The sequence below is a fragment of the Zootoca vivipara genome, chromosome 1 (genome assembly GCF_965207765.1).
Source record: "Zootoca vivipara chromosome 1, rZooViv2.hap1.1, whole genome shotgun sequence".
NCBI classification, from domain to species: Eukaryota; Metazoa; Chordata; class Lepidosauria; order Squamata; family Lacertidae; genus Zootoca; species Zootoca vivipara.
In genome coordinates this window covers 56,781,161-56,793,473 of record NC_142582.1, presented here as the reverse complement: position 1 = coordinate 56,793,473, position 12,313 = coordinate 56,781,161, and the positions used below count along the sequence as shown (strand labels likewise).

General features: G+C 44.3%; 1 protein-coding gene across 1 annotated transcript in view; it reads right to left on the bottom strand.

Moving 5' to 3' along the window:
* Positions 1–10,409, bottom strand: part of PTDSS2 (phosphatidylserine synthase 2) — a 40,960-nt gene extending 30,551 nt beyond the window's left edge. Inside the window, exons 1-2 of the mRNA XM_035122778.3 lie at positions 9,189–10,409; positions 40–141 (exon numbers count right to left, since the gene is read on the bottom strand). Coding sequence (XP_034978669.2) covers positions 40–141; positions 9,189–9,424 — 338 coding nt within the window. The 5' untranslated portion in view covers positions 9,425–10,409. The remainder of the gene's footprint in view (positions 1–39; positions 142–9,188) is intronic.
* Between the last annotated feature and the right edge of the window lie 1,904 nt (positions 10,410–12,313).

The following is a 12,313-nucleotide window of genomic DNA, read 5'->3' as shown; positions in this document are numbered from 1 at the left end:
ATAAAAGCTGACTGCAAGACTTCTGTGAAAGCTAGTTACCTCTTTGTGTTGTAGGCTGTATCCTGTGGGGTTTCTTCAAGCAGTGTCACATATCCCAGGGTGCAGGTGAGGATGAACAGGACTGTTAAGGTGTGTGCTTGCCTATTGTATGGGGGGGGAGAGAAGGGGGAAAAAGTCAACAACAAATAATATTTTTCAGGACTATTTACTGTTGCTCAGTATCTTCAGCGGGTTAAAATGTATTTATTTTATTTCATTTATTAAAGATTTAACCTTCCTCCAATCTAAAGTTCAGGGCAGCTAAATTTACTTATTTATAGACCACCTTTTCAGAAACAGTTCACATAAGAATACACTAAATATAAAAATAAATTTGAACAAAATAATTGTTTCAGAGAGAAAAACAAACAACCCCTATACTTAACAGTTTCCTCAAACAACCCAAAGCCTTGCAGACCCTTTGGAAGGTTATAAAGAAATATCTAGTCCTAACTTCCACAGACAGAATATTAAAAAAATCCTTCCAGTAGCACCTTAGAGACCAACTAAGTTTGTCATTGGTATGAGCTTTCGTGTGCATACACACTTCTTCAGATACACTGAAACAGAAGTCACCAGATCCCCACATGCCAACTTTGCTGCCACATACACCCAGACAACATCATTATTGGCCCCAACAACATCCAACATACCATCTCAGGACTATTTAATTGCTCATCTTTTAACATTGTGTATGCCATCAAATGCCAACAGTGCCCTTCAACTCTCTATATCGGACAAACAGGCCAAACCCTACGCCAAAGGATAAATGGACATAAATCTGACATCAGGAATCACAAGACAGAGAAACCAGTAGGAGAACACTTCAATCTCCCAGGACATTCTATACAAGATCTCAAAGTAGCTGTCTTATTACAAAAGAATTTCAGAAATAGACTAGAAAGAGAAGTTGCTGAGCTGCAATTCATCACCAAACTTAAAACGATGGCGAAACCTGGTCTAAATAAAGACATTGGATTCTTATCTCATTATACATGATAAAGCTATCTTTAACCATCTCACCCCTTGCTTCTCCTGTGGGACCAATCGTCGTAAATTCTTCCTGTAAGACCAAATGCAGCCATAAACAGTCCGGCCCCTTCCCACCCTCTCACTATATTTGGGGATCTGGTGACTTCTGTTTCAGTGTATCTGAAGAAGTGTGCATGCACACGAAAGCTCATACCAATGACAAATTTAGTTGGTCTCTAAGGTGCTACTGGGAGGAAAAACTTTTATTTTGTTTTGACTATACCAGACCAACACGGCTACCTACCTGTTCCACAGACAGATCATCTACAGCCTGCAAGTGTAATAAACCAAGCAGCACAGATGGTAACATCAAGCCTTGAGGAACACTTTCTACCAATTTCTAAGGGGTGAATTAGTTTCCAAATGGCAAAATTCTGAGCACAGTCAGACAGACACTGCTGCAGCAACAGCCCATATGCCCGAACAAGGTGATCAAACTGACCTAAAAGAATGGCAAAGGTTGCAGTAAAAGTTACTCTGATAGCATTAGCACAAAAGCATTCCTTCTGTCAATCTTTAGCTAAGTAAGGGATCACAACACTGCATTGGAAGCTTTCCTGTAAATAAAACAGCTTCTGAAAATACAATTGCCTTCTCACAACTATACAGAAGCTTTGTATATAAATAATATGAGCACTGTAACCAACAGAACCACACTATTCATAATCAGTGTGCAGGACCACAATTTTTCAACTCAGAAGACTGGATGTTGAGGCACAATTTTAAGGAATTTCAGTTACACAATACACGAAAGGTTATCAGAAAGGTTTGTTTCTCCACACTAAGTAACCAATACAAACATGTCTGCAACTTTTCATGTACCAGCTTTCAGTAAACTCAAAACTCCTATTTATAAACACCCACATTCTCAGTTTCAAATATAAAAAGACTTTGTGTATTATTCTAAGAGAATAAGTATGCAATGTATGTCACACAATTCACATGATGGGACTTCCCTTTCTTCTCCTGCTCACTATATCCCTCTGCATGCTCCCGAATCTGTTCTAGAGGATCCTCAAACTCTTCAGAGCAGATTGGAAGGCATACAGGCATTATAGAGTGTAAGGGGAATTCATTCCAGAAAGAGTGATGGATGATCATCACTCAATAGTTTTCTTTATCTCTCATGGGCCACTTCACTAAACAGAGGGTCCAATATTCAACCATCATTTAACCAAGGAACAGAAAAGGCAAAAAAAATATCATCAATAGCAATAGTATACTTTGTTGAGATGGCAGCAATAAGGAATGGAAGAGGACATTCATGACCTAGCTTCTATGCAGAGATTACCACCAGTTCAGTAAGCTATGGTTTAATTTTGTAAAACTAGATTAGTTTTCTTTTGTGGCTCCTACATAAGGAAATGTGGTCCCCAAGTTATGTTCCATCCCATTTTCTGCAAGTCACAGAATGACAGCTGCTTGATAAACTCTTAAGTATGAAACGAAGGACAGGCAGAATCACCCCCAATGACTTATTTTCAGCATTGGGGCATTCTTCTCCCAGAAATCAATGACGTCCCAGCAACTTTGGGATGAAAACAAATAAAAGGTAAACCATGTGCTCTTTTGGTAGCATTTATCTTTAAAAACTTCTAATTCATTTCAATCATCTATATTAGAGTACAGCATAAAATTAAACTCAATGAGAGGAGAGGGCAGATTTTAGTAAACACACAAGAATCAATTTAAAGGAATCAGTAACAGGACAGCCACCTATGTCTAGATTAGTGTTTCCCAACAGGTGGTCCGCGGACCCCCAGGGGTCCGCGAGCTATGCCAGAGGGGTCCGCACCGCTGCCCAGCGCTGCCTGGGGCTGCTTCCCGCGTCCGCAGGGAGGGTGTAGTTCAGCACGGCTACTGATTGGCTGCAGGAAGCGCCAATCAGAAGGGGCAGCCAATCAGAAGGGGCAGGAAAGAAGTCTCCGCCCAGGCGAGGGAGGGGAAGGCTGGCCGGCAGGAAGAGCGAACCGGAGCGTGGGAGTGTGCGGAGGAATACAGCGCCGCGCCCCGCCGCGCCCGAGAGGACATTTCCTGGCGCGCGCCTCCGTCCTGGTTCCCTTGGGGATGATGGGGACGAGGGAGCGCCCTTCCCCGCCAGGGCCTTCGGGAGCTGCGTGCCGGTTCGGCTGCCTTTGGTCCTCGCAGAGGCTGCAATGCACGGCCTGGCGTGCGTGGCGGCGGCGGCTCCGCGGCCTCCCTCCCACCCGCCAGCTGCGTGCCTCAGCTCCCGCCAGTAGCAGACAGAGCGCAAAGCTCTTCCCGGCCCCGCATCACTCTCCTCTTCCCTGGTAGCTCCCAACCCTCTGCAGGAGACTCTCCCGAAGGGGCAGGAGGAGCAAAAGGGAGCCCAGCGCCCCACTTTCCTGGGAATGGAAGAAGATGAGTTCGCCTTCAAAGTGAGCACTTCTTCCATCTTCCATTGCTGCTCCTGAGCCGTACAGAAAAAGTTTGAACGCCAAGAAGGTTTAAAAAATGTATTCTGTGTTTTTACTTGTAACCAGGCAGTTTATATTTTCTTCTGTGGCTGTTCTCCTATGACAGGGTGTTTTTATGTTAATTTGCACATGCATTTCCACCAATTATGAAAACTATTTACTGTATGATATCATAAATACTAATGTCGATCTGATTCTCAGGGAGCTGTACCACTATAGGAGAGCTATGAGCTGCCTTGCTGGAATCTAAGTAAAAAAATTCCTTCCAGCAGCTCATACCAAAATAAAAAACTTAGTTGGTCTTTAAGGTGCTGCTGGAAGGAATTTTTTTTATTTTGTTTCGACTACGTCAGACCAACACGGCTACCTACCTGAAATCTAAGGTTTGTAGGTGCACAAAAATATTTTGAAAACAGCTGCCTTGGGGTTAGAATCATAGAGTTGGAAGAGACCACAAGGGTCATCTAGTCCAACCCCCTGCAGTGCAGGAACCATCTCTAAACAAATTAATGGGGGTCCTTGTCACAATAGTAGCTCGATGTGGGGTCCTTGAGAAAATTTTGTTGGGAACCCCTGGTCTAGATAAACAAGCCATTTCCCAGCACTTTCCAGAAGTCCTTATGAAAAACAAAGTCATTTGACAATGGTTAATTGATTATTCTGTAAAAACAGCAGAGCTAAAAGAATTTGAGGGTTGCTCCAGAAGTTCTGGCGCAACTCTCAACAGTACACAGATAACCTCCCAACTTCTCCTTCATGTACTTCTGAAGTAGTTCACTTGGGGCCAAACAAGAAGTTATGTCAGAAGAAGTGAATTACAATAATGCAAAGCCCCTACAAAATGGGGTGGCAGCACTGATGGGTTGGCAGCACAGGCAGGAGAAGCATCCCCTGCTATGCTCTCTCTCCAAGCCTGCTTTAAGGTGGGGGGGGGAGAGAACCTTCCATCAGTGGTGCTCCATGACTGAAGCAAGCCTCACTAAGAGAAATAGCTTTAAAGACTTTATTTTAGGAGGGTGGCACAGAAGGTTATTTACCTCCCTCCCCCCCCTTCATGATCTCCCACTGCAATTTCAGTACAGATTTCAGTACCATCCAGCCTAAATTGTGTTGCTGTCACATCTACTTTGCCCCTCAGTTGAGATGTTAAATGCTGAATGAATTTCAGAGGAAAAATTCTAGCATGAACATGCTGAACTACAATGAACCAGCAAGTGATTTTAAGGTTCAACTGAGACCAAATATTTTTCTTCCCCTACAGGTGTGCTATGTTATGAAGTTTAAGTTTGTGCTACAGCTGTGAATGGTCACAGTGCTTCTTTGTATATATTTCAACTTTGTATAGAAATGTCACACTGTTCACAAATGCACATGCACTCTCTATGCATGTACTGGCTACACTCTGCTTCCACCCACATGTGGAAATGTGCCTACACATTAAGAAAAATGCCAGGAAGAAAAACCATGCATGTGCCACTTTACATAAATATGGCTGCCCTTTCCAGCATTTCACTGGAAGCATTATTTTAGGGATTGAAACCCAAGTGTACAGTATTCATATGGTGGCCAAACTTGTGTGCAAACAGTCCTCATACGCCTCTTACACAAGCAGTGGAGAAGCTTTGACCTATGGGGCCCAATCAGGCCTGCCAGGCCTTTCCACTTAGCTCACGAGACCATTTTGGCAGAGCCATGCTCACCTGTCCTACACCTGACATCATATATTATATTGGCTGTGGGGCAGGCAAAGGGGGATTTGCAGACATCCCCCATACAGTTCTCTCTAAGCACCACTCATCAGCTGATTGATTACCAGTGCTTGCAGGAAGTCAACCAACTGATGTCACAATGACATTGGGCAACCTAATTTTGCCCAGTGCAGTTTGTGATTTTTGAAGTTCTGACAATAAGCTAATTGTTGGGGCTTAAAAGTGCAACACAAGGCTCTCTGGAAGTACTAACAATCAGCTGGCTATCAATGATTGCAGAGCTGTGTGCAGCTCTTTGAAACGCTAACAATTGGAGAATGGTCAGGACCTTCAAAGCCATGTACCCACAGGGTGAAAAACAAGGTACCCAACATCACAGGAATGTCAAGTGATTGATAGGTGGGTGGTCCCTATCAAACATAGCCTGCAGAGGTCAAACTCTATGATCCAGACCACTGACCAGATCTAAGCCCCTTTTCCTCTTTTACATTTAATGAGCATTCAGCTCCATTTACATGTTTGCTTTTAAACTGAGGGTAACACTTCATATATCTGATGAAACTGACTCCTGTCCATGAAAACATACACCACACTAAATCTGTTTATCTTTAAACTGCCAATAGATTCTCTTCTTTTTGCTGTAACAAACTCTCAGAGAATGAAAAATTACTTAGACTACAATTGTAATACTACTGGCTAGGAATAAATCCTAAAGGAACGCAATGTTTTTTTAAAAAAACTGTTTATTTGTCTTTTTCAGATACTATAAAGAACATTGAATGACTGAATGGGGTTTATTTTTGAGTGGACATGTATAGTATGGGGGGGACATTTTTCTGGCCAAGGGCTGCATTTTGGGCAACCTTTTGTGGGCCACAGGGCAGTGCTACGTGTCAGAGACAAAAGTGGGGACAGCATGAAATGTAAAAAAATTACTTTTATACAACAGATTAGTTTCTACACATATCTCTCTAGCCTCCATTCAGACAAACAAAAGGTAAAATTTTACTTCAAAAACAAATCTCAGCCAGACAAAACACTCAAGGACACTACAAACCCAGCAAGGGACATGCCTGGAAGAGTTCCAAGGGCAATAGAGCTGTGCTTGGCCCTGAGGTTATCCACCCCTGATGCCTAACTACCGGTATTGTCCTTCCAAAAATATCAAAAGGTATGTGTACATGCTGCACTTTGTGGCAGCATGTATGTTAATCCACCTTAAATTATGATCAATGGAAAATTACATTCCTCAGTTATTCAGTATTAGAATGAACTACTGTACATTGAATCTCTGAAAGAATCTGTTTGGTGATCAAGGTAACATAACAAGGTAAAATACTATGAAAGATCAACATTCTGTCAGTTCTTAGATTCCTTTTTCAAAAGTTATCGAGGATATCCAAGTATCAAATGTAAGAGTAGTTAAGAACTCATTAAATACTGCACTTCTGTTCATAGCTTAGACACATATAATCAAAATAGCAGTTAAAAAATGGTCAAATCATTGAAGTAGATCTAAAAGAACATCTGACTATAGAACACTTATCACCCAAAATAAAGAAACATCATCAACAGTGTTGGAAAAATAGTTCAGCAATAAAATGTACAATCTTTAAACTAGTATTAAAGAAGCAATCAAGTTACAATTTTACCCATTCTCCATTTAAAGGGCAGTACTGTGCCGGTATGTCTGCAAGATCGTTATTTGGTCACTAATTTAGCCAACTTCCCAGAATGTTCTCTGTGATCCTTCCTGAACTCTGATAAAAGATTGTGTTTCCTAAAACAATGTTGCTGGAATGAAACAAACACTACAGTCTCAATAGCTATACTCTTATGTTTGCAGGAGTCTCACTGAGTATCAGCGGAACTTTCAAGATCAACATACGGTATTCCAAATTTTATTACTGCCAAGATCAGAGAAGTCAGACTCAAGCCAAACCAGGTCGGAGTCACTTCAAATCAGGCTCTTCTCTCTTTACTAAGCCTCTCGCAGAACCAGAAAATCTATGCTCTCTGTTGTCTTTGAAGAAGGTAAATTGATGTCTAAAGCTAATCATTGTATTCCCTTTTCCATAATTGATGTATGTGGCACAAGAAGAAGAAAGGGTTTTGCAGCTAGAAACCATGTTACTTAACATACTGCAGAGGATAAAATGCTTGAGAGATTTTTTCAAAGTTTTCAGGAAATTTCGTCTCTCCCAGTGAAACTAAGGACACTGAGTTGATACTTAATTAAATAACCAGATTTCCAACTAACATCATGTTGTTTGCTAGAAAATAATTTGCCTTCTCAAGAATTGCACAAAAAGAAAAAGTTACACCCAATGTGGAGGAAGAAAAGAACCATCATTCTGGGTATTGCATTACAAGGCTAACAACTGTAATGGAAAGAATACTGTGGCACATTAAAGATATAAAGCAAGTGGAATAAATAAAGACACAAAGTGGAAAAATATACAAGAATTAGTGATGCCACAATTACTATATCTTCGTGGGCAGGTATTGTGCTATATCTTTTGTTCTTGTGTAGGCTTTTCATGGCAAAAGAATTTATTATTCTTTTTGTCTTGAAGATGGTTTTGATACAGTCTTTTTTCATACTGTCTCAACAATAACAAAGTACAGTACAGTATGGCTTTGCTTTTAGGTGTGCATCAGGACAAGTAAAGTTTTAACCAGTTCTGTTTGAGAATATAATAAACTAAACAAGGTAGTCATGATAAGTCTAAAGGAGAAAAATAACAGCACACAAGTGCACATCTACTTCATCAGATATGGAAATGTTGAGGTCTGTCAATCCTTTTTTACTATAGATGAAAAATTACCTACTAATATGTAGTTACAGGTAGGTAGCCGTGTTGGTCTGTATCTGAAGAAGTGTGCATGCACACGAAAGCTCATACCAAAATAAAAAACTTAGTTGGTCTTTAAGGTGCTGCCGGAAGGAATTTTTTATATTTTGTTTCTACTAGTATGTAAATATTAGTAAATATTCCGCCTCCATCTCTTCACGAGACTGCTCAACTACAAAAGTCACACTATCTTTCATCACCTGTGTCTACAAAACCTTATATTTTTTGTAGTACAAATGCTGGAGTAGTAGAATGATATCTGGAATACTATCACAAACCATTAAGCAAGGGCACTTAGAGAAGTGCTCTCCCTCTTCTCTACAAACTGCCCAGGCAAGTATTCTCTTGAGATAAGGAGATGAAAGTGTGGTTTTGCCTTTCAACTACCACAAGTAGGTTGTGCCTAGGAAAGCTATCCCACAAGAGTGCAATTGAAGCAAGATCAAATGTATTTACTCTGAAATTAAGTCTAACTGAATTAAACAGGATATATTTCCAAGTATGCATGGGAAAGCAGCCTCAGTTCCTTCTTGGTGCTGTAAATTACAGATATTTCTCAGAGATTTTGCTATATCAAATACTTATCAAGCCAGGAATGGTGGAAAAAAGCCAACAGTAAATATAAAGCATATTTACTCAGCAGTAAGTCGTACATGATATTTACTCAACAAGTGTGTTTAGGAATGTAACACTAATGACTTCCCCCGACTGACCGCAAAAGCTGAGGAGAGAAACCAAAAGAGGGCCAATTCTTAAGAGAAGGCACAGCAGAAGTGACTTGAGAAAAGAGGCAGGTTCAGCAGGGCTCCTGGGACGGAGACATCCAGGAAGAGAAGACCCGCCAAATTCCAACGAGATGCACACCCTTCTTTATATCCTCGGCTCCAGCATCAAGTTCAACCCGCTCACTCCCTCCTCCTTGTTGGTCCCTAGCCTTTTAAACGGACAGCCTGCCTACCCGCATCTTTAGTTGTGCATACACGCGTCTATTTACTGTGGGCAACCCGTGTCTATGGGCTGCGCCGTTTCCTTCCACGTGTCAGGAGGAAAGGGCCTTGGGGAAGAGAGGCGACCAGGGGGAAAGGACACGGGGCGCCCTGCTCCGGCCCCCTTACCAGAAGAACGTGTTGGTCCCGTCATCGTACACCTCGGACTCCGTGCTTCGCCGGCTCCCGTGCGTCGCGGTAGAACCAGTGGTGGTCGTGGGGGCGGCAGCGCCCTTACAGCGCCCCGGCGAAACCTCTGCCACGGGGGGAGAAGCCCCGTTGGGCTCCGCCGGCGGCTGCTCCTCTTCCTCCAGGGCTGCTTTTCCAGTGCCCCCTCCGTGACCTCTCCGCTCGGTGCGCCTCATGACAAGGACGGCTGGTTGCAGGCAGGAAGGCGGCGGGGAGAGAACGGCGACTCAAGCGACGCCCCGCGCGCATAAGGCGGGCCCCTCCGCGCGCCCCATCTGAGAGGAAGAGGCGAGCCCAAAGAGCAACAGCGCGCTCCGGAGTTCACATACGGCGTTTCATCACCGCTTGCTCGTGACCCTACGTAGGCCGGGGTCGAGGGGCGGCTCCGCGCTCGCGGAAGGCGTGATTCGCTGCCGAGGCGGTGCGCGTGCGCAGTCGGGGGCGGCAGCATGAACTCCACAAGCGAGGGCGGGGGGGGGGAGACAAAATGGGGCGTGGTTTTTTTTGTGTGTGTCTTTTGCTCGTGGGCGAAGAGCGGTCTGTTATGCTCTTCTAGTCCCGCCCCTACAGCTTTTAGATAAGTTAAAAGTCAAAGTTGTAGCCGTGCGCTTGCATGTTTTGAAGCAAGTTCCACGGCGGACAGTGGGAGCTACAAAGAGAGAGAGAGAGAGCCCCGTGGTATCCTAAAGGCGAAGACGTTTTATTATGGTGGGCTAGAATCTTTAAGGACGCGGGTGGCGCTGTGGGTTAAACCACAGAGCCTAGGCAGAAGGTCGGCGGTTGAATCCCTGCGACGGGGTCAGCTCCCGTTGCTCGGTGGTCCCAGCTCCTGCCAACCTAGCAGTTCGAAAGCACGTCAAAGTGCAGGTAGATTAATAATAATAATGATAATTTATTTATACCCCGCCCATCTGGCTGGGTTTCCCCAGCCACTCTGGGCGGCTTCCAACAGAAATATTGTTGTTTAGTCGTGTCCGACTCTTCGTGACCCCATAGACCAGAGCAGGCCAGGCACTCCTGTCTTCCGCTGCCTCCCGCAGTTTGGTCAAACTCATGTTCGTAGCTTTGAGAACACTGTCCAACCATCTTGTCACAGAAATATTAAAATACACTAATTTCTTAAATATTAAAAGCTTCCCTAAACAGGGCTGCCTTCAGAGGTCCTCTAAAAGTCTGGTAGTTATTTTTCTTTTTGACATCTGGTGGGAGGGTGTTCCACAGGGCGAGTGCCACTACCGAGAAGGCCCTCTGCCTGGTTCCCTGTAACTTGGCTTCTTGCAGCGAGGGAACCGCCAGAAGGCCCTCGGCCTCGGCACTGGACCTCAGTATCCGGGCAGAGCGATGGAGGTGGAGACGCTCCTTCAGGTATTCTGGTACCGCTACAGTGGGAAGATAAATGGCGTTTCCGTGTGCTGCTCTGCTTTGCCAGAAGCGGCTTTGTCATGCTGGCCACATGACCTGGTAGCTGTACGCCATCTCCCTCGGCCAACGCGAGATGAGCGCCGCAACCCCAGAGTCAGTCACGACTGGACCTAATGGTCAGGGGTCCTGACCATTAGAATCTTTAAACCAAGTTCTGTGGATTTTGCCGCGAAGGACTAAAACGGCTTCCCCGCTGGGAAATGGGAGTTTTGTCCTTGGAAAACAAACTGATCCTAAAACTTGTTGGTACGGAAGGAAGTCCCACCTATTTCAAAATGGAGGAAAATCTCATGTTACCATAACAACAGCTTATTAAGCAAGTAGAGAAGGGTCTTCTGTAACTAGGTGGTGGGAGCATAGGGCCACTTTTGAGATCAAGTATTTTGGGTACACATAATAGAAATCTGTTAAAGTGTCAAAAGCTGACCTGCCGACTTCCATCCTGGATCACAGATTTCACTACCATTTGTCTCCCACCATACAGTAAGGTTATGTCATGTATAGCACAGTCTTATGCAGCCAACTTAGAAATAAGGTGCTTGGAAATTAAACAGGGTCTGCTGATTTCTCTTTAAGGTTTCCAGACTCAAAAGAGAGCAAGGCAATTAAAGGCACAGAAGTCCTGTCCTCTATTGAGACTGGCAACCCTACAGGTTTCATCCCTGTGTCTCCCCCCCACCCTGTTCTGACCCATTATCTATCCTTGCCCCCTTTTCGCCCCCCCAATCCCCCCCAGGCAGGCCCCTACCTCCACTTGGCGTAGTCTGGAAAGCGGCCTAGTCTGCTGCGGCCTATTCAGTCTGCTGGGCAATGTTGGGCCTTGTTGCTGCAAAAGGCGTGTTTTCAGTTGGTTGCTGTGGAATTTTGAGATGTCATCCGGTGGTGCGGCTTTGGAGGCAGCAGCGTGCTATCTGCCTTTCTGTTGGATGCTGCTGGAGTCTTCAGAGCTTCTGCTGGTGATGTCTAATTTGTGCACCACTTTTTGTGTTTAATCATTATTTTAGGTGTGAAAGGTGTGGGTTTTTAAATAATTTTTTAATGCTAGATACCTCCCTGATGGGCAAGGTGCGTTGTGCCCAAATTTGTTGCAATGCGGTTCAGCGGTTACGGTGAAAGGCTGGGACATCTACGCACGCAATGCCTACATTTATGTATATATAGATTTATTAAAATTAAAATAAAAGCATGCATGAAAAGAGATGTACCTAGGGTCCCTTGCACCCTGGACAAAAATATGTATTGGTGCCCCCCCAGTCCCTTGTGCTCCTCCCTGGGGTGCCCAAGGGAGCCTGCATGCTTCACCTGGCTGCCCATAACAGCAAAGGAACAGTTTGGGGAGTAGGCGGGCTCCTAGCAACTCCGAGCCAGAGCGGACAGACACGGTTTTAGCGGGCCTGCACCCTTGGCAGGGGCCAACCTGGCCAACCCCTAGATACGCCCCTGTGCATAAAATAACATGATGGGTGCCTTTGGGATGTGTTTTAGAAATATCACAAACCTCAAGAGGCCAGTATGTGCGTCAGCTTCCTAACACACACTTGCCCAGCCATTCTCTTCAATACACATGCACGAGTTTCCATGTATAAAAAGTTAACATGAGAATCAGTGCGTACACACACACACACACAAGTCAGATAGAACAG